Consider the following 23,806-nt stretch of genomic DNA (forward strand, 5'->3'; position numbering starts at 1 on the left):
GATCATATACAATATGTCTTTTAAGACATTTTGTTTCAGATTCTCTTCATTGTTTCATTCAGAATCAAGTGGGAAAATTAGAGAGGATCAAGGGTCGTTTTCAGTGATTCATCTGCAGCAGTGAGATTTCTTTGTCTTCTGGGTCCATATCTATAATAGTTTGAAATGCACTTAAAAGATTGCAGTTGGAAGGGAAAACTGAAACCTGTGTGTGTTTACTAAACATTTTTAGGCAGATGTACTGCACCTTTGTTTTTGCACTTGCATAAATATGCAGATGTTTGGTGACCAATACAAAAACGTTACAAAAACTGAAAACTCTCTTCAACATGAAGAACTGCACAAAATCAAAAACTAAAGCACTTTTATATGCCTTTGAAGAGCATTTACAAGTTGTGACACTTGCTTAAGCTTGTATCAATTAAGTGCTGCGTGCACCTTAGCTTTTCTTGTGCTTTATTTTATATTCTAAACCTGTATAAATGATTGAGCAACCCATTCTCTGCGAAGTTATTTAAAATTACAGAAAAATTCAAAAGTACAAGAAGAATCACAAGAGGGATAAGAGCATCCAAAAGGCCTGCTACACTTGAAGTTTTGAAGGCTCGTATAAATGTAAATCAAGGGAGAAGTGGCCTGAAAGGAAAAGGATACTTACAGAGATTTTGTGCAATCTTGGGATCGAGCACCTTGAGCTCTTTAATCCTCTTCTTTATGGATTTCTTATCCTCAAGATCCTCTTCCTCCTTTTTAGCTGATGAAGAAAAAAATACAAAAATGTCACTAAAAGCAAAAATATGGATGTAACGGTAGGAAAATAAGTTGATACTAGAGGGTATCCTGGTTGGTATTGTTTAGATCCACAAAGACCAGGATTTGCAAAGAAAAATGTATCAAGATGCAGATGAGAATATCACCTCTTGAAAACAGACAAATTTTAAATTTCCAAGGCTACATAACAACAAAAAAGGTTACTTTTTAAGAGTCATGAGGAAGATGTATTAGGGAAATGTGATGGAATAACATTGATACGACAAGGTACTAAAAAAATGGTGGTGAGATATAAAAGCGTCACATTTAAGTTAAATTGTATTGTTGAAACTGTTTTAATTACTAGAAGCAAGGAGGGTGGATTACATCTGTTTATAACAGGACACAAGACACACAACATTAAAATCAAAGCAAGTAAACAAGTCAATGTCATCTAATCTAACCTGTCAATAGGACTGGGCACTGCTGGTATTAAATTGACATGGAACTGAACGACTGGATGGATTTCTTTGCCATCCAGGCATAGCAGTGTCCTGTCATGCCATTTTGTATTAAGTTGGAATTAAATGTAAATAATTAAGTTACTTAAATCAAAAACAAGGGATGTAACAGTAGACTTAAATGACGATTTGGTACGCATTTGAATTTTAAAATCATTATTTGGTATGCTGCAACCAAGAAAAATTAATGAAATACATTTTTCTTTACTTCGGTGAGCAATAAATATGAAATATTTTTCAGTTTCAGAAATTAACTTGATTATGTTTTATAATTGAAAAAAAAAACAGGAAAATATACTAAACTAGTAAGCAGGCACAGTACAATGCACAACAACAAAGCCACTTAACAGTGTTAATTTTTGAAGAAAGAAAATTGTAAGACTATGAACATAATTGAAAATAAAACATGTTTAAATCACTTTGAAGTCTCTTTGATATTTTGACACCCCAGTGTTCCAGCTGTACACTGAATGCAGCATGTGCAGCTCCCGTTTCATTTTTCCTCTTGCATCATATAGGATTCAGGGAGTTTGACTGATTGCATGTTACAGGTATGCTTTTAGTACACATTTGGTACACAAGCGTATCGAAGCAACATAACTGTACCAGACATCTTGGTACAAAAACACAGAACCTTACACCTTTACTAAGTAATTCACAGAAATTTAAAAACAAATCAAAAAAGAAAAAGAAAAAGTCTGGCCTAAACTGAGACTCTCATATGTTTCAATATAGCTCATCTGACTTCAACCTTTGATACCAGTCTACCTTCACTTCAGCCATGAGTTAATCTTCCTATCAATAAAAGATTTATTTAATTTTTGAGTTAACTTAATGTCATCTAAAGGAAGAGCTTTGTAAAAGGAAAAGCCAGAGTTCTACATAAAAACTTCTACAGAACAACTCAAAGGTTCAATCTGAACTCTACAGTGAAAATGCCATAGAAGAAAGTAGTGGTCTATCCTTACTACAGTATAAGATTAGTACATGAATAGTTTTTTGGATATACATTTAGGACATTGATCAAATGAAGTGACCCTTGATTTCATCCTTTTATAGTAGGCTCTGGGTATGATCTGTCTACTGCTTCGCCTGATACCACTTACACCTCTGGAATCTAGGTTTCAATAATATTTTTGGACAGAGCTAAACTGATTTTCATCAACTTGTTTAATAGTTAATAGGATATGAGAATTTCCTTGCTGCATTTGTTGGGGTTAAATAGGTTATGGATGTTTTGTTTGAGAGGGGAGGGCTCTTACATGTTTGCTAAATTAAATGCGGTAGTACCTCTCTATTGACCAGGAAGTGTAAAATTCAGATTTGAGCAAATACAAAAAAACCATACCCTCTTAAGTCGTGATTACAAGGAGGAAGTCCTGGATGCTTTTAATTACCTAAGGCACCAGATTAAAAGAACCAAACGTGCGACCCATGGAGTATGCCGGATAATTGTCTGGTGCTGTAATCATCAAGAGTGTGTGCTGAGAAGAGAGGAGCGGATAGCGGGATATAAAAGAGGGGAACAGCGTCTAGAAACACAGGGGTTAATCCGCAGGAAAAGGTATGCCTGCTGTTCCATGTGGTCTTGTTCTCCTTTAAGGGATCATGTATCCAATTAAAAAGTGAAGAGGGATACTTGGAGCTCCCACATGATGGAGACTAGTAGCATGAGCACAAACATGCACACTTACAGCACAGCTCACCATGCACAAAAAAAACAAATAGAACCACACACTGAGCGATTACTTAGACTTACGTGACTCCTCCGTGACTACATTCTCCTCACAATCTATGTGTGAGCAGGAAAAGAGAGTTGTCGAAGCAGGGCAATAAAAGGAAAAGTGCAATATAAAGCAAAGAGCAGAAAGAATGAGGAGATAAAAATGCATAATAAGATTGCAGCATGAAATACAGACACCAAGGTAAGGAGATAACTACTTTGGCATATAAATTTGAAATAAAGTAGTACAGTCATGGCCAAAAGTATTGAGAATGATAAATATTATATTTTCACATGATCTGCTGCCCTCTGGTTTTCATGTGTGTATGTCAGATGTTGTCATCACATACAGAAATACAATTGCAATCATATTATGAGTAACAAAAGCTTTTAATGACAGTTAGAATGAGTTAATGCAGCAAGTCAATATTTGCAGTGTTGACCCCTCTTCTTCAGGACCTCTGCAATTCTCCCTGGCATGCTCTCAATCAATTTCTGGACCAAATCCTGACTGATAGCAGTCCATTCTTGCACAATCAATGCTTGCATTTTGTCAGAATTCCTAGGTTTTCATTTGTCCACCCGTCTCTTGATGATTGACCACAAGTTTTCAATGGGATTAAGATCAGGGGAGTTTCCAGGCCATGGACCCAAAATCTCTATGTTTTGTTCCCTGAGCCAGTTAGATATCACCTTTGCTTTATGGCAAGGTGCTCCATCATGCTGGAAAAGGCATTGTTCATCACCAAACTGCTCTTGGACGGTTGGGAGAAGTTGCTCTCGGAGGACATTCTGGTACCATTCTTTATTCATGGCTGTGGTTTTAGGTAAGACTATGAGAAAGCCGACTCCCTTGGCTGAGAAGCAACCCCACACATGAATGGTTTCAGGATGCTTTACAGTTGGCATGAGACAAGACTGGTGGTAGCGCTCACCTTGTCTTCTCCGAACAACCTGTTTTCCAGATGTCCCAAACAATCGGAAAGGGGATTCATCAGAGAAAATGACTTTACCCCAGTCCTCAGCAGTCCACTCCCTGTACCTTTTGCAGAATATCAGTCTGTCCCTGATGTTTTTCCTGGAGAGAAGTGGCTTCTTTGCTGCCCTCCTTGAGACCAGGCCTTGCTCCAAGAGTCTCCGCCTCACAGTGCGTGCAGATGCACTCACACCTGCCTGCTGCTTTTCCTGAGCAAGCTCTGCACTGCTGGTAGCCCGATCCCGCAGCTGAAATACTTCTAAGAGACGGTCCTGGCGCTTGCTGGTCTTTCTTGGGCGCCCTGGAGCCTTTTTGGCAACAATGGAACCTCTCTCCTTGAAGTTCTTGATGATGCGATAGATTGTTGACTGAGGTGCAATCTTTCTAGCTGCGATTTTCTTTCCTGTTAGGCCATTTTTGTGCAGTGCAATGATGACTGCATGTGTTTCTTTCGAGGTAACCATGGCTCACAGAAGAGAAACAATGATGCCAAGCACCAGCCTCTTTTTAAAGTGTCCAGTGGTGTCATTCTTACTTAATAATGACAGATTGATCTGTCATGATCAATCTGTCATGATTGTGTGGGTGGTGATGAGGAGCCCTGTCCTCATCACCACCCACACCTGTGTTAATGGAGCAATCACTGAAACAATGTTAGCTGGTCCTTTTAAGGCAGGGCTGCAATGAAGTTGAAATGTGTTTTGGGGGATAAAGTTCATTTTCTAGGCAAATATTGACTTTGCAATTAATTGCTGTTACGCTGATCACTCTTTATAACATTCTGGAGTATATGTAAATTGCCATTATAAAAACTGAAGCAGTAGACTTTGTAAATATTAACATTTGAATCATTCTCAAAACATTTGGCCATGACTGTAGTTTCTGAGGGCCAATTACCAGAGAACTGCAGCAAACATTAGGAAATAGAAAGATACTTACAAAAGTTTCACTGGAAACATATATTTAAAGACAACTAGTATTTGAACAGCACTGAAAATTTATTTTGCAAAGTTTACTGAAAGATTTGGTCAAAAATAAAAATGATTTAATAAGTCTGTCAAGCTGCAAAAAATTACTCCCAAACATGAAAAATAAAATTAGCCCATTGTTACAGTGAAACCAAAACAAGTTCATTTGTATTTTTGGATTACAACTTTTCTCCACATGATTTTTAAGAATAAACTTTGTTAGAAACTGTTAGTACAAAGCAAGAAATGACATCTGTTTTAAATGGTGTAGCAATTTATGCAGCTTGACCTTAATCACTGAAAAAAAAAAGATTGGTGAAAACATATTGGCATACAAGGTTAAATAATTATTTTTGCAATACATCTAAAGAGACATGAAGGGAAGCAAACACTGCATGTTCATCCTATACGATACCGATCACAACTTCATTTACATTCCTGGTTCTTGTGTGTGCTTAACATGCAACGATGAAGGCTGAATTGACTTTCAGTCTCTTGATAAATTTATGGCGAGACAGCTCTTGCTTGGGAAAACATGAAAGTGAATCACGACAAAATCTTAAGACTTACAACCTAAATTAAATAATAAATCCACGAAGAACTAAATTATTCACTCAGAGAAATATAATCTTGTATTTGGTGCTATGGAGCTTTTTAATGCAGTGTGTAGACAGACTTCTGCTTACTTCTTTAAGATGTTGTTTCAGTCTGATTTTTAAAACTTGAAGCCTGGTGAAACCTCATTTAACCTCACACACAACAAATATTTCTGAAATGCACTTTTAATCTCTCTGCCTCATAGATATACAATTGTTTGTAAAAGTATGCAGACCCCTTAAACATTTACATTAGTCAGAAATGCAAATTTCATTGTATTTTATTGTGATTTTACATGACAGACCAACACAAAGTTTTGTGGAATTTCCCTTTTACTCAAATACCCCTAACAAAATTTCAGATCAAGCAACTGCCTTCAGAAGTTACTTAAAAAAACAGTTTTGAAGCAACAGTGTTTTGTGAAAGGTATATAGATTTCATATTGTACATTACAGCTGGAATACACCAGTCAGGTCACAAATGGACATTTGAAGAAGTTTAAAGATTGTTTAGATTATAAAACAATATTGTAAATGTTGAGTCAAACACTGCTTAATAGAAAAAAAAACAAAAATGGAACAGTAGAGGAACCAGCTGCAAGTCAGGCTGAAAGTGCATTAATCAGAGAATAAACCATCAGTCATTAATAGTCTGGAGGAGCTGCAGAAACTCACAGCTAGGGTTGGACAATCTGAGGATAGAATAACTATTTGTTGTGTGCCATATAAATGTGGCTTCTATGGAATGAAGTTCCATAGAAGAAAGCTATTGTTAAATAAGGAAGTCATGTTTATAGTTTACAAGAGGCCATGCAGAGAAACCAGCAAATTTATGGAAGAGGACACACTGGTCAGGAGAGACCTAAATTGATTTATTTTCTGCCAAGTAACATAATCCTATAAATAATAATTAACAGAGAAGAAAAGCCTTTAGAAACTGGGGTGTAGGTCCACCTTCTAGTAGGATAACAGTCAGAAATACAATGGAAGAGCTTAGAGAGGTGCAGTAAAAACTCATATCAAGTTGAGAATATGCAAGCCTTGAAAGTTGCTGTTCACAGACTTTATCCAGTCTGTTGAAGCCTCAGTTAATTTGCAAAGAGGCATAGATTTTAGTCCAAAGATGAGCAGAGTTATGAACTAATTCAAGTGTAATGTCAGGGGATCTGAAACCTTTTTTTTTTCTCTTTGTCACAACTAGGCCCCTTTTGTTTTGGCCTGCAAGATACATTCACAGAGAAATGTATCGGCATTAGTGGAAGTGATGTGACAAAATGTGGAACTGTGCTACATCCATCTGTATGGTTTAAGAGATACTGACAAGATACAAATCGCATCACCCACATACACTCAGTCCACATCACCCCAGTTGTTATCAGTTAAATTGCCTAATTAGATTGCCCCTTTCCAACAATACCCCCCAACCTCCCTGGCTTGAGAACAAGTCCTCTTCAGGGAAATCCACTCATTATATATCAGCCAATTAACGTGTCCTGCTGGAGGTCGAAGGTCACTGGTTAATCAATCAAAGAGAGTGCAGATACTTGCGATTATCAGATTGCGCCATCACCCGGGAAGTATGGGAAGATAAGGATACACTTGTGAGAGCTGAGCAGTGGGGAGTCTGTCACAAAAGACATTTGGCAAAAGCAGGAAAGAAGTAGCACTTACAGGAAAGATATGAGAAGGTAGAGAGAAGCAATGATGGATGTGCATTCCTTTCTACGAAAGGAAGGTTCCTGAGTCGCTGACTAAAACCAATTAGAATGAGCAAGCAGGAATCAGTAAAAGTGAAGCTAAAGCTGTCTGTTAGAGACACAACACTAACATAATGCATCTAAATCGGTCTATTACTGCTGCATCAGCATTCGGAACTTCTTAAAATATTTTAGGTCACGCCCTAATTTAGGTTATGCCCACTCCTGTGATTAATGTCAGCTCAGGGGTTAGAAAGGGTAAAAATTTTAAAGAACACAAAGACTACAGTTACGTACTGCGCTTCACTTAAGGAACAGTAAATTATCTACTCCCACAGTGAAAAACATTAAAATTATCCACCAACTGCACAACTGTGCACCCCCACAAAATCAAACTAAGCATGTTTATAAATGTTCCAGTCAAAAGCATTGATAGTTAAACAAAAAAGGAGAAGATTTAAAATGTTCTAAGGAAAAGTAAAGGAATGTTTAGTGGCTAGATCAGCTGGGGATTCAATACTGGATTTTTTTTTTCTTTAAAAAGTTATCTAGACTTCTCACTTGTGGTAATTTTGCTGTTTGGTTTTGATTTTTATCTCTGTCACAGTTTAAAGGCACTTGACAATGTGTAACACAGCGCACACACCCGCTTCCCAAACAGCAGTCCTTCCCACAAGGCAGTATCAGTGAATTCTGCCATCAAAGCACTAAAGGGAGTGGTGGATGAAATAAAACTGCTGTGAAAGAGCATGACTGATGCTGTACATGACAGACGGACCTCAGAGACAAGCGAGTAACACCTCAAATTCAACCCCCAACCATCCCCCACCGCGGCCTACGCGCGTGCACGCCCACATACAAATCTCCTCCCCTCGTCCTCGGCCCTTTCCACTCACACTACCACATCATCTTATCACAGCGGATTTCTAATCAGAGGAAGCACCTTACTGGAACTGGCCTGGTTTTGACACATACACCCAGACACACACAGAAAATAAAATTTAGGTATCAATGAAAGATCGCCATGCCAGTATACTTTGCATAGATAAAGAGAAGGTACAGAATTGAATAAGGTAAAGAATTTACAAAATTAAAATTGGTAATCCATTTACCTTAAGTGACTTTCTGCTTAAAACCACAAATATATAAAACTATACAAATTGACTATTTTATAGTTAATGTTGGACTGACAATGTGTCCAGCCCATCTTTACCCTGCAAGAACAAGCGGGTTTAGATAATGGATGGATATGTATCTTATGCACCAATAAGAGCAACATATATATATATATATATATATATATATATATATATATATATATATATATATATATATATATATATATATATATATATATATATTTCTAACACTTTTTTTTTTTTTAATCTTTTCTGTGAACCTATATATCTCAACACCTAAATTTCACCTCTGTGGAACAATAAAGGCTATTTTTTTATTATATTCCAACACTATTGCTCAGCTCATAATGGGTAAAACTCATGTTTTCTGGGGTCTCATGCCATCTCCCTGCAAATTAGATAATTTACATGTCTATCCCTGTAATGAGTGAGACCTGATTTACCAAATATGAGCCCTTTTTAATACTGCTCTGGTGTTCCCTGAAATCAAACTGTACCTGGTCTCTCACCATCATTTTAACTCCAGAAAGTAACTAATCAAGTGACAGAAATGCCAAAACTGAAAAAGAATAGTATATGCTACTAAGTCTGAATAAGCTCTCATTTAGTATATCTCAGTCCTTTATTTCACATTTTTCTCCTTGTAGCACTGAAAATGGCATCAAGTATTGCATTTTTCAGAAGAGTCGTATCAAGGTTGAAATTGCAATACTGTGAAAACCTAGAATTGAGCAACTTTCAAACATATTTTTCATCTAAGAACAAAGATACTGATTTTGCAACAAAGAACCATGGCCAGTTATGGGAGGTCAACTATTTTCAGTGTCGGCAAACAAATACACAATGGCCTTGAAGACTGGAATTACACACAAGATTTTAAAAAAGCCTTTGCAAGAAATTACAAGCGTACAACTAAAAATATTAGTTTTTTAATATGCATCCACTCATGTTGTAATTTTCCCAACTCATACAAACAAGATCTCAAACAGGGTTTGAGATTGGGGGTCTCAAACCAATATATTTTAAATGAAAGTATTCAATCTCCAAATAATGCTAACATACAAAAAATTAAAAGGAAGCATCCAAATGAGGAACTTTAACCTTATTGTATTTTGACATCAAAAAACAAAACATCTTAAATTGCATTTGGCTTTTTTTGAGATTCATTCTGCCACAACAAGTAAAGTTCAATGACTTCAGTTGTTTCTAGAACCATGATGGTCAAATTTCTAAGGATTTACAGTTATCTAATGTTTTCTGGAGTACATTTGAAGAAAAAAATAAACAGAAAATTTATTCAATATAGTAAAGTGTATGTAAAAAGTACCACAGGATAAGATAATCCACTGGAAATCAAAAATAACTGGTTCATACTAATTTACAGGGTTAAGGTGACATTGTGGCATCTTCAAAGGTCCTGTTAAAAACTAAGTCCAAAACTTTCATACCTGCTATTTAAATTCTCCCATAAAGGTATTGGTTGGTTATCGGCATCAAGGTAAAACAAGGTTTCACAAAAACTTTACATTATACCTTTCTTAGAGGTTAAAGTCCTTCCAATGAAATGCCAGAGAAGTGCCAGAAGGAGTTTTCTCTGAACGTATGGAGCAAAGAGACTAAAGAGGTTCTATCCCTCTCCTGCCAGTTATTAGTTAGTTGGCTGAATAAAGCCAAAGTACTCAATACTTTCCTCTTGCTTACTAAGAAGACAGCTTTAACAGTATGGAATTATTTAAGTGGCAAAAGAGAGGTCCATCATGTATAGCTTTTTTAAGTTATACATAAAAAACCTTCACCAATCACTTTTAAGCTGCTGTCACCTTGCTTCCTTGCTCTACATGTGAGAAAATTAAGGAGATTGAAGAATATATAGCTTCTTTGAAGTAACAAAGTGCTCGGCTTCTGAACAGCTCATGTGTATTTAGTGCTCAGCATCCAGAGGCAAGTTAAGCTTCATCAGTGTAGACAAAGCACCATGATAGTGCTACATGAAATTAAGTAGTCCTATTATTGGTTCATTTCTGTAGTATCTGAGCAGCAGTTGCATAAATGCTGCAGTAGTGGTGCGCATGAGTGGCAAGCAAGGGGTGTGAGAGCTGTGGCTCTTATGCCTCAGAAGTTTCCAACAGGTCATTTTTTTCTGTTATAAATAAAACACAACTTTATCACATTACATTTGTTTGAAATATTGTATACATACAATCAATAGATTTTTTTTTATACTCTAGCTTAACCTACTCCCCTTTGATTTAGTACTGGCTTAACATATTTTATATTCTGCTATTATGGACTCCTTTACTAATCTGCTTCTAGCAAGCTCCAATTTTCCAATTCAAATCAGAACTGCAAGGTTGAGAATCATTTTATGATCTGGATTTGCAATTGGCAAATTTATAAGATAATGGGTGTAACTTTTCCATTTATAGCACATAAAATATAACAGCTACTGTTTGGGGGTGAAGTCAGTTCAAAGGTAAAAGGCTGCGACATCATTATTCTCCTCGTTTAAATATTGACAATCTGCATCTATTAACACTGCAACACACGGCAGCCAGCGACTGCTGCCTTCGGCATTAGTACTTGGGTCAAATCGGTCAAATGTGTTTTTGTGGCAAGCAAGAGATCAAAAGTGTGTGTATGCATATTTGGTCCTCAGTTTTATTTTAGATCTATGTCTTACTTTTTATTTAGCTGAAGCTGCTATAGCTAAACACGTGACACAACTGTCTCTGCCAGAAAGGCAGACAAGCACGCAGCAAAAAAAGACTGAGAGGGCAGTCGTCTCCAAAGGCTAATTTAATCACTGTGTTGGTTCTAATAACCAATCAAGGTAGTCATGCAGGTAAGTTTAAATCACTACAATTAAGGGGGGCTTATAAATTCTCTCGCCGGGTTAATTTAGAAGGCCTCACAATTGAATCAGCAAACCCCCACATACGCACTTAGACACAGATCAGTACCTTCAAAGGACATTACAGAGATATGCTGACAAACTCACAGGTAGCCAAACCTTTACCAAAATCTATCTGAGAATAACTTTTAAATTAAACTATATACACTCATGAATTAGAATATTCTTTGTAATTAAGCTGCAAGCAGATTTGGCTCCCCATAAGATGAACTCTAACTGGAATACACACATATTTATATATACACACACACACTGTTGCCTGCAGCAAAATTCACTACCAGACATCAGATGCACAGAAGGGGGCTGCTTGCAGCAAGTGAACAAATCCAGCACGCCGACAAATCTGTCAAGTCTACAGTCAACAGAGTGGAGAAGAATAGTCAGACAGGCTGCACAATTTGACTGTTGACTCGCTGTATGGTTCAAATTCCACTAAGCCCTGAACTTCAGTCAGTCTGACAGGAAGTACAAGAAAGCACAGGAGACATCAAACGGACGTCCACGTGTTATTTGAGCTCTACATACCTGCCCTAACGTCTTCTCGCTGCCTTATCACAACGCACAGCTCAGCATTGGTACGCACAGCCATGCGAGAACGGCTACAATTGTCTTATTTGCACATGGAGCATCCTCCCCCATCGGCTGTGCTAGCACCAGCGAAAGTGAGACAGCGAGGGAGATCAGAGTAATGAAGTGAAGGAGCTGTGTTGTGAGTGAGCTAATCAAAGTGAACCATGCAGGGCCACCTCTCCCTGTGATCAAGACTAGATGACCCAGGGCCATAATTAGTCTGAGACTTTCATTCTGATAGCAGCAAATTAACAGACTTCATTAGGCTTTTTTCCCCTCCTCTCTCCATCTATTCCTGCTGCACCAAGATCACTAAAAGTACTTGTGTGTCAGCACTAACATCTACAACATCACAGTCATTTTTGTTTTCTTTTTATAAAGAGAAAAAAATCTATCCCACAGAGAGAACAAGTAAGTATACTCTTTTACAAAATACATTTGCAAATCTTGACTGAAGTTCACTGACACAATAAGATTCATGACTGATTAGAAGCTTGTTAATCAGTGTGTATTGGCCTATGGGTCTGAATTTCATCAGGAATTTTATTCTCAGCGGAATAGTGCCCTCTATAGGACTCCTGAAGGTGCACCATTGCCCCCTTAATATGTTTGTGTATGTCTGCAAGCTAAATGAGTATTTTCAGACAGCTGTCATATCAGGTTTGAAGCATTGTTATCTCAATTTCTTTTCACAGCGACAGCACGAGTGTGATCTTAACAGTTGTTAAGCCCACCCTAACATTTCCCAAGTCATTCAGTGGACTGATGACAGCCTAAATCATTCATCACTGAAGTAATTTGTTCTTCTTTTTTCCCCCTTCTCTCCTCATGCTCCAACAAACATGTCGACACCCACCCCTTAAATACCCCCTCCCACACTGCGTACACAAACCTGCATTCCACATGAAAAATCACAGTAAAATATAAAGTCGCAAAGGCAAATATGTTTTTAACGAGCCCACCCATTACCTTAGTGATACGAGGACACAGAAAAACAAAGCGGGATCAAATTGAAGTGCTGATGCCTGAAACACTGAAGCAGAACAAGAAAAAGAAATATAGGAGTAAAAAAAAAATGAAGAAAAAAATAGGGGGGAAAAAGCATGACAAGGTTAACAACGCCGGGGGAAAAACAAAAATGGGAGAGAACAGCTTGTGAGGACTATGAGTGTTTGAGGCAAAACTGGTGACATTTTCAAGCATTTCAAGACAATGTTAATAGGTGCAGGTTATTGGTGTGTAAGGTCCTCTGAAGTGCTGTCAAAGCAACATAAAAGCAATTTGGCATAGTTGTGTTATGTACACATTTTAATATATGCTGAACAGGATTATAATGGGATGGACATCATTTAAAGACTGCCATGTTTGCAATGTGTGCATTACGTGATCAGACCTTCCCTTTCAGCAGTGACATGAAAAGCCTTTAATGATTTTTGCATTTGATGATATGTGTCATAATGGCACAGATTTTCTGAGGCCACACACAAAAACTCATTATAGAACTAATGGTGCTCTTCAAAATGTCAAAGTAAAAAGCATGACGTGGGGGGGGGGGGGTAAAATAAAAAGCAAAGAAGAAAAAGACAGACTTGCCGGAGAAAAAGTCCATTTGATCAGAGCCGATATGTACCCGTAGAGAGAAATAGTAACTGCAAGACAGCGTGAGACAGACGTCCTGCTGCTATCCTCAGATGCACTGAGTGTTTCATAACAAACTGCATTTGCAGTCTTACGTCCTTTTAAAGGCTAATTCTATCTCCTAACCTCAGTAATCTGCCCACATTTCGAAGTCCTCCTGTGTCAACATATACATTACATTTTACTTGAATAAAATCCAGCAGTTACAAGAAAAGTAATAAGGTGATTTAGGTTTTGCACTTAAGACAAATTGAGGGTAAATGAGAATTTAATAACTTCACTTTCTAAAGCCACTTGGAGGTATTTAGTTTAAACAAGGCCACCTACTACCACTTTCTTCTTGTCATTTCATCCCCACCTTCTCTGATGTTCAATCCACCATAATCCCTACGACGATGCCCACCAACCTCTTCTCAGCTGCTTTTGTCTCATTGTAATTCAAATGCTTATCAAGTTCTTCACACAGCAGACTATGAAAGCTCCTGAATTTCTGAAAAATTTCCCCACCTTTGAGAGACATATTATCCACCACGGATATGTTAAGTGGATATGTTAAGTGGGTCCAATTTAGATGTATTCTGAGGGTTATTGTAGTTAAGGTTGACGGCACTGAAGCACAAATTTGAATGATCATGGCTCTTTAATGTGTCACATAGTTTGACAAGTCACACCAAGCTGTCAGCTCTGACCGCAGACTTCAACTCCACCTGGAAGCCTTCACTTCCCAAAACAACCCATACAAGCTTAACCCCTCTTCCATCAAGTGCTCTACAAATATGCATTGTGCAGACTGACAGAGCCCACACAAACACGCCATCTTCCTAGGTCATTATATTTATATGGAAATGGGCTGTCTAATTATCTCTTGCCAGTAGTGAGCAACGAACTTGTCGTTACCCAACTTTCTCGTTAACAGGCTACATTGATCTTGAGAGCAAAGCATTAATAACATACAGGAAATTACATCTAGAAACTACATTAAAAGACGGAAACATGTAAAGCTCCTTTGTTTAAATACCTGATTTCTTTTTCCCCTACAAAATGAGGGTAACAATGTTTGACAACTTTCCCAACGCCAAGCCTTTAATCTTTTAAATGGTGATGTATAATTAACACCAACTCATTTCAAAGTAAAGATCGACTTTCAATTACTTTCCAACCCATTAATAAACATAACCCCAATAAGTAATAAACCCTGTAATATAAAAATAAATATAGCAAGCAAGATCAGTGAGCTCAATAAGATTACATATTCAAGATTACAATGTTTGCGAGGATAAAACTAATGCCATATTTGTACAAGGAACAGGTTTATGTAATTACTGATCTATAAATATGACGCAAACAATGGAAGGGCCACTTCTTTGAGACTCTGCACCTCTCATCTCATAAATCTAATGTGCTGTGATTGCTTTCTAATGCCACTATATAGTGCTACATTTCAACCAGTGAAAACACCAAATGCACAGGAATAGCAATGCTACTTTACTGCTGCTGTTTTATCTCCTGTCCTGTCTTCTGCACACACAGCATCATGGAGGAAACACAAAGATAACCAGCATTTATACTGCATAACCCTTGATGTCTGTGTTTGGGGTACCAGGAACCATCTACCTCACTTACCACACACTTACACTGGCTGACATGAAGTTTGCTTTAGTTTTATTATGGTTTTATTTGAAGATCAATTTCTCTTTGATGTCAACCTACTGAAAGCAATATTCATGGAGAGCATGCATGATAAACAACTAATGACTTCACCCAGATTAAATTCCCTCATCAACCACCCCATTGTGGATATTTAATCTGTATTAGTAAGTAGCCAGTTGTATGTCGCGTAAATAAAAATAACTTTCGTAGTAGATTTTGTTTATTGGTTTATTTATAAATCCACTTTTGAGGTGAAGCCTTATAATTTTGATACTTTTTTTTCCCAGGTCAAGTCTGAGATGTGATCCTGCCATACTAATAATGTGTTGGTGCAAGAACCTGCTAATGGGTATATATGCTGTAAATCTTTTTGAAAAATAAATGAAAGGACATTCAGAACTCTAAAAGATGGCTGTGACCTGTTGCTGCCTTTTTCATCATAAGGTGCGCTTTGTGCTGGTTTTTCATGCTGTTTGAGGGTTCAACTATGTTGTTTCCATGCACTAAAACTCTGGTCATCAGTTATTTAGTGAGTTAGCTTAACTTTCACTGTCTTTTATCCTCACATATCATATTGGTCTTTGTGATCAAGATGTTAAAGCTCATGAATTGATCAGGACATCTTGAGACACATGAAAGAGAATGGTGAGGATAGTTATGGCAACACTCAATAATAATATTTCATGTTTTTGAAGCTGTGCCACTCTGTTTAGAAAAGACAAATTCAGCTGTTTGTATATACTTCCTTCCACAAGAAACGACTATAGAAGATAAAGGAATATTACCATCTCTCTGAATAAGGTCATGCTTTTTGAAGTTGTCAATTATGAGCGGCATGTCTGTTAAACAGCGTACTGTCGGCTTGCTGCCCAAACAGATGGCCGGTCTAATTAACCAGCTAATCTTAGTTTGTTAGAATTGTGTTCCTCAACTTTGATTTTTGTGTCTTTAAAAATACACCTAAAAAGAATAAGGTAAGAAAAGTTGGGTCAAAGTTTTTTAACAAGCAAATAATTTTTTAACCCAATACTTGAAAGTGCAGCTTTAGTCACAAAAGTTTGAATTAAGCAAAACAGTTTCTGTCGATTCTTTTTAATAGATCATGGTTGAATGGTCAGCTCAAGTGACTAGGTTATTTAAAACTCACGTTTCTATCAATTAGAAAAATCTTTCTCAGAGTAAAAAGACATTGTTAGTTTATTACTCTTAGGTTGTACCTAAACATTTACATGCAAGTAATAGGTAAGAACAATAACTATAACTGTTGTGGCCATTTATACTAAAGTTTTGTAGTTTATAATTTCTACCAATTTCGTTTTGTTCTTTGAGTAGTTGGAATATATTTAAGTTAATTTAGAATCAAAATTTGTAATTCATTTTTATATTTGGAATTGTTTAGTTTACGTTGTTAATTGTTAGACCCTCCCACCAATTTGAGTAATTAAGAACACACCGGGTGCTTGGTGCTGGGTGGATTGTTTGGTAAATGTCTGGTGTGGACGGGAGGTTTGGAAAAATGATTTTTTGACCACTTGAACACTTATTTACACTTGTTTACTCTTGTTTACACTTTCAAACATTAAATTGAGATTATTTTTCATTTCAACTAAGTTACAAGACCTTTATTTCTACTTTTACAATAAATGAATCAAGTCGAAGTGCATACAAATCCCAAACCACCTGTTACCACCCACAGCCTTTATTGGAGTTTTTTTTTTCTTTTTGGCTTTTTTGGAACAAAAGGCTGCGACAATAACATTGAAAAGAAATACATAATCCTAACACTTTCTATTATATCTACTATTTGTTGGTATTTTTCTTGGATTGCAACTTTGCAATTGGTTTAGGTTACACCACCATTCTTGCATCCTGACAAAAAAAAGTGATCTTTGTGGGTTCTGTATAATTGGATCTTATTTATTAGCTGCCCTCAGGAAAGGGCAGCTCTCACACTGTTGTTCTTTTTTCAAACGCTCCAGTAACAGCTTCATCACTCAGCCATCTTTTGAAGAGTGAAAGTGATGAAAGGAAAAATGCTTTATATTCTACCCATCAACTGAGATATGCACATGGGAATATTTAAAGTGCATGCAATAATTGGCACAACTGACAATTTCAAATACAGAAAACAATCTAAGAAAAAGATCTGTATTATTACAATAGAAAAGGGATTAAAGGGCAAATTCACCCATGGCACAAAAATATTCATTTTACTGTGATTTATTGATTAACAGAAATCTATAAGCACCAGGTCACTGACTATTTGAAATAGCTTAAATATACAGCAACAATAAAGATGAGCATAAATCTGAGAAAATCATTAGTTACAGAACTATTGAACAATTTTGCTACATCTCACCATACTCCTTCAAATTAAAAATTTTGTTTCTAAGACAGCAACTGTTTCAGTAAATAATGAAAAAAAACAATAATTACTCATGACTTATAGAATTGTTTAAAACCTTGCAGTAAACCTCATAAGCACTTCTACCAGGAATTACAAGTGAACAAACAGATCTGATGTTCTAAACTGAGAAGTTATGGATTTACTACGACAAAAAAGAATACAATGGTCATACCTCAAAACAAATTGTACATTGTAATTTAGGGAATCTTAATAAATGCCAGGCATCTAAATTTAGCTGCATTAACTAAATCCAATTGTGTACTTAATGAGGGTAATGCAACCAGTTTAAAGGTTTTCAGTTTTTTTTTTTATCCCATTCAGATTGTGTCAGGTTGGTTTGTCAATAAAATATGATGAAGTCATTGCCATAATACAGTCTCTAAATTTGTCCTTACTGTGGAAAATTAAAAAAGAAACCATAAGCAATTAAGAACATGCAATACACAATTGCTGGAATAAATTTAAAAACAAAACTCACCTTTTGTTACTGTTCCAAATCAAGGACATCATGCAGCCAAGCAGAAGTTCAGTCGCAAAAGCCAGATTTAAAAAACCCAGCAAGACAAGAAAGAGAAAGAAGCAGAAACAGAGCAAAGAGCCGGGGAAACAAAGATGTTAGTGATGTCTGAAGTGAGCACTGATTCAGAGTTGTTTGTTAGCAAAGAGAAAACAACCAAAGCACTGCATTGTAAAATAGACGTGTAACAAACCACTGAATGAGCTTAGACAGATTAGGTTCAGTTTGTATTTCTTCACAAATACGCACTTGTCAAAAGAAAAACAACTGAGTTTACTGTAATTACAGAACATTGCTGAATTTCGGTCGATTTGTGCAAAAGGACTTAATGTTCCAGCAGAGATTAGCGCTTTCAGTTTCTAATGAAACTGATAGCTGAGGATGACAGTCACGTAATTACGTCAGACATCACAGGTCAGAGCCATTTAGACCTCATCTGAATGAAACATAATATCTCACAGATTGGTTTCCATCATTACATTCATTAATGTACTAATATTGCCTGACAGATTCTTAATACGCTGGTACCATTTGCCCAATTTCATTACAATGGTTAGAAAAAAATATATATTTTGCATTTTTAGGTTAAACAAAATTATTTTGAAAGAGCCTAAAGAAGATATTAAATTCTAAAAAGTATTTATGAAAAGGACAGATTTAATAAACCTCAATCATCTGGAAATGTACTCACTAGTATACAATTTAAAGGAAGTGAAACCTGTTTTGGATGTGTACAATAATTGAAAGTTAAATGATGCAAGCTTAAATAAATAAAAAAATAATTTAAAAAAATCTACCGTAAAGTAGTTAGTGTACAGCAACAATATATTAAGCAATTTTTAAGGAGAAATTTAAAAATTCCCTCAAAACATTTTTCAAATCAGATCACACTTTTTGTGGGAAACAACATGCTCCCTAAAACAAGAATTCAGTGATAAAAATGCTCCATTTGACTTGCACATACTCTGGTCAATTTTCTTAAGTCCTTATTGGGTTGTCCATCTTTCCAATTTTTTATTTATTTATTTTTTTGTTTAAAAATGTTTAATTGTATTTTACGGTCACCGTAAAAACAAATTCCTCTGAATGGCATTATTTGAATATTAACAATAAGGCATATTTTAATTCTACTTCTGAAACTATTCAATATAACAAAGTACAAGTTATTGGGAACAACTGCCATACGGTAGTAGGTCATATAAATCTGAGCAGGGCCAGTGTATGTTGAGAAATACGGTACACACAACTTAACACCTTTCTGCAAAGGCAATAGCATACATACAAAATTCATGTGGTTTTCATATTAGCTCAAGAACAAGCATGCAGAGAACAATGTGGTATGGGCTTCCATGGCTGAGCAGCTAGACCTAATAAAGATCCTTACATAACCAAGAGCAATACAAAGCACCAGATGCAGAGGTGTAAAGCACACCATTGCTGGATTGTAAAGCAGTAGAGATTTCTGAATCATGCCTCATTGTTTGGGTTTGCCAGTTCCTAGAGGAACAGCACATGCCTGGCTACAATTTGCCAAGAGTAACATTTGGTATAGAAGGGATTGAGGTGTAGGGGTATTTTTCAGGAGATGGGTTTGGCCCCTCGTCTACAGTGAAATTAACTCATATTGCTGCAGTACATAAAACATTTTTGGACTATTCCAAATATTGCCATCTTTGTGGGGACAGTTTGATAATGGCTCCTTTAGGTTTTAACATGACAGTACACTAGTGCCCAACGCAAGGTCCATGACTTTCACTGCTTCCTGATTTCAACATTATAAAACACAGTCTGGATGAATTAGAGCAAAGACAATTGATAGGTTTATTTTAATTCCTATCTAGCAAAGATTCAGACCAAGGCCATTGTCTTTTCTGCAGAAACGAGGGAAGATCCAAGACGCGACGAATCGCTGTAAAACACTGTCTGGGATCAACTCTGCCAGATCTTTCTCTGCATTTGGCTTTATTAGAAAATACAAGGAAGGAGGTTGGGCCTTCTCACATAGTCACACAAAGAATTTGACCAATGACCTTTTTCTATAGGGTGCTCTTGGAACCTTCTGTGGGCATGCCCTTAAAAGGGCATGGCTGACCACAACTAATCAGTTACAGATGGAACTGATAACACAGGAATGTGCAAAGTCTCTAGCCTCCAGGCAAACATCCTACAAATGGTTAATAGTATTTCACAGAAGAAAAGAAGTCAACTAAACTACACACAAAATAATAATATGAAAACATAACCTTTCAAATAAACTCACAAGTAAATGAACTTAGATAATTATTCTAACAACAATGACCCAGGTCTTCCACTATAACATTAGTGTCTGACCTTACATAGTCTAGAAAAATTCACATAAACACACTCCTAAACATTGTTGTCGCATATGAAATAAAGCCACTACAACTTCAAAGTTTGCAGCTACATTACATAAGAACTGATCCTTCCCCCTGGTCACTTTAGGTATAAAGTAATCTTAACTTTACCAACAAATTTCTTCTGACTTGAAGTAATATTAACATTTTGAATATCCCAGAGTTCTGACTTGAACCTGATCGACAATCTGTGGATGGAACAAAATTTGATGGTAAGTAGGTCTTCCATATTCAAAGCGTTGCTGCTCAGTGGCAAAGGTAAATCATCAAATTACAAAAGGAAACATGTAATATATTGCTCAGCAATTAAACTCTGTCGGGTGTATAAATAACGTTTGTGCACTGTTGTTGTCCAACCAAAACTTTAACATATATTTTATACTTTTTTAATTCCTTAAGAGCCAATTCTGTTTGTCACTGTTCTTACATTACCCGTATAGAAAGTTGAGAGTATATGCTTGACTGATTGTAGTAGAATTACAATTGAGACCAGTTTATTACTGACATTGCAATTGTATTTATTTTATTCATTCTAGACACCAAAGGCAAACAATGACAGAAATATATACATTACACTCAACAGCCATTTATCAAAAAGTTTATTTCTTCATCTGAGTTATGGGAAAAAATTGTTCCACAGATGATAGAAGATTTAATCTTTGTGAAATAAACAAATATAACCTTTCAGCTTTACGCTAGAGGAAACGATAACATCTCAGGACACAAGTAGGAAGAAATAGGACTGCGTGCCTCGGGTTGTAATGCTATGAACTGCCCGTGTGTGTAGAAACATAGGGTCAGTGTAGAAATAATTTTTGAATGAGGGTCAAAAGTACTGAGCAGTTCACATACTTGTGTGGGGGGGATAGAAAACTGGCTCATGTTAAAATAACATAATACTAGACGTTAAGATTATTGGGACATAACTTCTAATGCTCTGCCAGTAAACAACTCCTTTCTTTGTAAGAGGCTTTAAAAAGTCTGTCTCCTCTGGTCAACACAGAACTATGCAAAATCTCTAAGTAGATTTGTTTTTTGGAATAATTAAAATAAATGAAAAAAGCAAATAACTTAAATGGTTACATCTGATTTAATTTTATTGAAATAGATCCCCAAATGATTTGTCCAAGAAATCTGGAGTGGCTCACTGCATTTCTGACATTCATTCCACTACACACAGATCGACTCCATACCTCCGATTTCTGCTGCTTTGAAAATAATGTTTTATTTTTCTGAGAAATCAAGCAGTCAGACACCAGTCTACCGTTGTTTCAGATTACGCAGGACAAGCATCTGCTGTGCTACAAGTGAGCAGAAGAGAGAAAATGCAGAGATATACAAGAACAGCAGGGTTGGAGATAGCTTCTCTGACTCAATTTTGAGTTAGAGAACTCTTCAGAGAAACTGCTTTTTCTAGCATTTGCTCCTTCAAAATTCAAAAGGAGTGTCCTTTTAAAAGTTTTATGTTTTCTTGCTGTGTTAATGTGTTTGGGGTGGCAGTACTGCTGTAAAACCTAAATATGTCCAAGTCTCCAAGCAGACAGTTTAAGGTTATTGTTCAGTATTTTAGATTGCCATCAAATTTCAGATTTACTTTGAGTTCAGAACAACTTAGACTGGCAGCGCTACCCTAATAGAATACTACGTTTTTCACAAGACAAAAATAAAGCCAACAAACTCGCAACAACATTGCTGGTCTGAAAAGAAAGGTCAAAAGATTACCAAAGCATTAACAAGTAATTTTGGGGGAAAATCTGATAACTATCTTTTCCATTTCTACCAGACACATCTCAAAAATGTCAATTTGACACCGCAACAGAAAAAATCATGAGATTACCAAACATTTGACATCTGGTGTTATCTGGAGACCACAAAATGTCTAAAAATATATTGTCCATAAATCTACCAAACTGCAGTGTTCCTAACTTGGGGGTTATGGCCCTCATGGTTGCAACCAAAATTATTCACACCACTGACATATTTATTAATTTTACCAACATTTTGACCAAATCGGCAGTTGCTTAGGGCATTTCGGAAAGCTTTGAGTTTTCTATAGTTTTTTTGGCGTTCTCAAAAGTAAATTGCCTGTGTGTTCTGACATGCTGGTCAAAACAGGCAGACTATTTTACTCGCATCATGCGAGCATATGCTGAACTTTATCCAACCACAGAATTAATATGATTTCCTTCATTTCAATTAAAGGAAAGCACATAACTACTACTATAGGGGAAAGAAATTCTAATCTGTTGGGAGATGCCCGTCTTTCAATCAGAAACAAACTTCTTATTTGAATAAAAATAACTTGATTTATGTCCACATAAATAATTTCAGATTTAATACTATTAGAAGAAGCCTACAAAATAATGCTGTCATAAAACTATCCATTAAAATATGTTTTTTGAGAACAGATTTTTGATTCTCTATTCTGCTAAGATGCTCAACCTCATATACATGCTCGTCTTCACAACAAGGAGAACAGTTCCAAACAGTACACAAACTGTGAGTTTGCTGTATTTTCAGTCAGAGTACATAATTGCTCATTAACCACATTTTTTATAATAACAATAACAATATGAGCTGCTGAAAGCCCTTAACACAAAGCAGCCAGAAATTGGATGTAATGACAGTGAAGCTAGACTGTCACTTTTCACCACAAAAGGTGGGATGTCTGAAACACCCAGACAGTGCCCAATGTGCTAATTGAAAAGGAGGAAAAAACAGCTTTAAAGAATTTTAAAAGCAACTAGTGCTAACTATGCACTGATTGACACTAATTATGTATGTGTACAAACATTTGTTGATTTGTTTACTCCAAGGTTATGACGAGCTCACCCTTCTCACATCATCTGCTGAATGTGTGGATGCATTTTATTCTTCTTCACACCAGCAACAGTACCTAATAAAAACAGGTAATTAAATCTTTACAACTGCCAAAAGCAACATGTTTACCCTCTCCGTGCTGACGGCTATCTACATAGTCATACAACCTAGGTTATGCTCTGCATAGTCTATTTATTCCAAGGTGACAACATATTAAACTTGTACAGCACAAAGTGATACAAGCATGCCATATCAGATGGAAATTGTGGTCCAGCACAGCCTAATTTGCATGATTTTTTTTCAGCAATTAATATAATTTAATTTAATTTTTGCTTGTGCTTTGGGAGTCAGCACAACACAGAAGGACAGTGAAAACAAACTGCTAGCTGCTATTCAGTTTAATAAAATGAATCCATTGTGTCTCATTTTATCTGCAACTTGTTACTGTCAGGTTCAGAGCATCCATTTGAGATACTGATGAAAGAATTGCAATTAAAAAAATGTAAGCTTTGCACATTCTTCCTACAAACAGCCGCCCAACTATATAT

General features: G+C 36.4%; 1 protein-coding gene across 2 annotated transcripts in view; it reads right to left on the minus strand.

Moving 5' to 3' along the window:
- The window catches only part of LOC102228072 (protein diaphanous homolog 3-like), a 163,655-nt gene that overhangs the window by 98,035 nt on the left and 41,814 nt on the right, over nt 1-23,806 (minus strand). For both annotated transcript variants that reach the window (XM_023331769.1, XM_023331768.1), the window contains one exon: nt 659-754. In XM_023331769.1, the coding sequence (XP_023187537.1) occupies nt 659-754 (96 nt within the window). The remainder of the gene's footprint in view (nt 1-658; nt 755-23,806) is intronic.

Source organism: Xiphophorus maculatus, chromosome 4 (genome assembly GCF_002775205.1).
Source record: "Xiphophorus maculatus strain JP 163 A chromosome 4, X_maculatus-5.0-male, whole genome shotgun sequence".
NCBI lineage: Eukaryota > Metazoa > Chordata > Actinopteri > Cyprinodontiformes > Poeciliidae > Xiphophorus > Xiphophorus maculatus.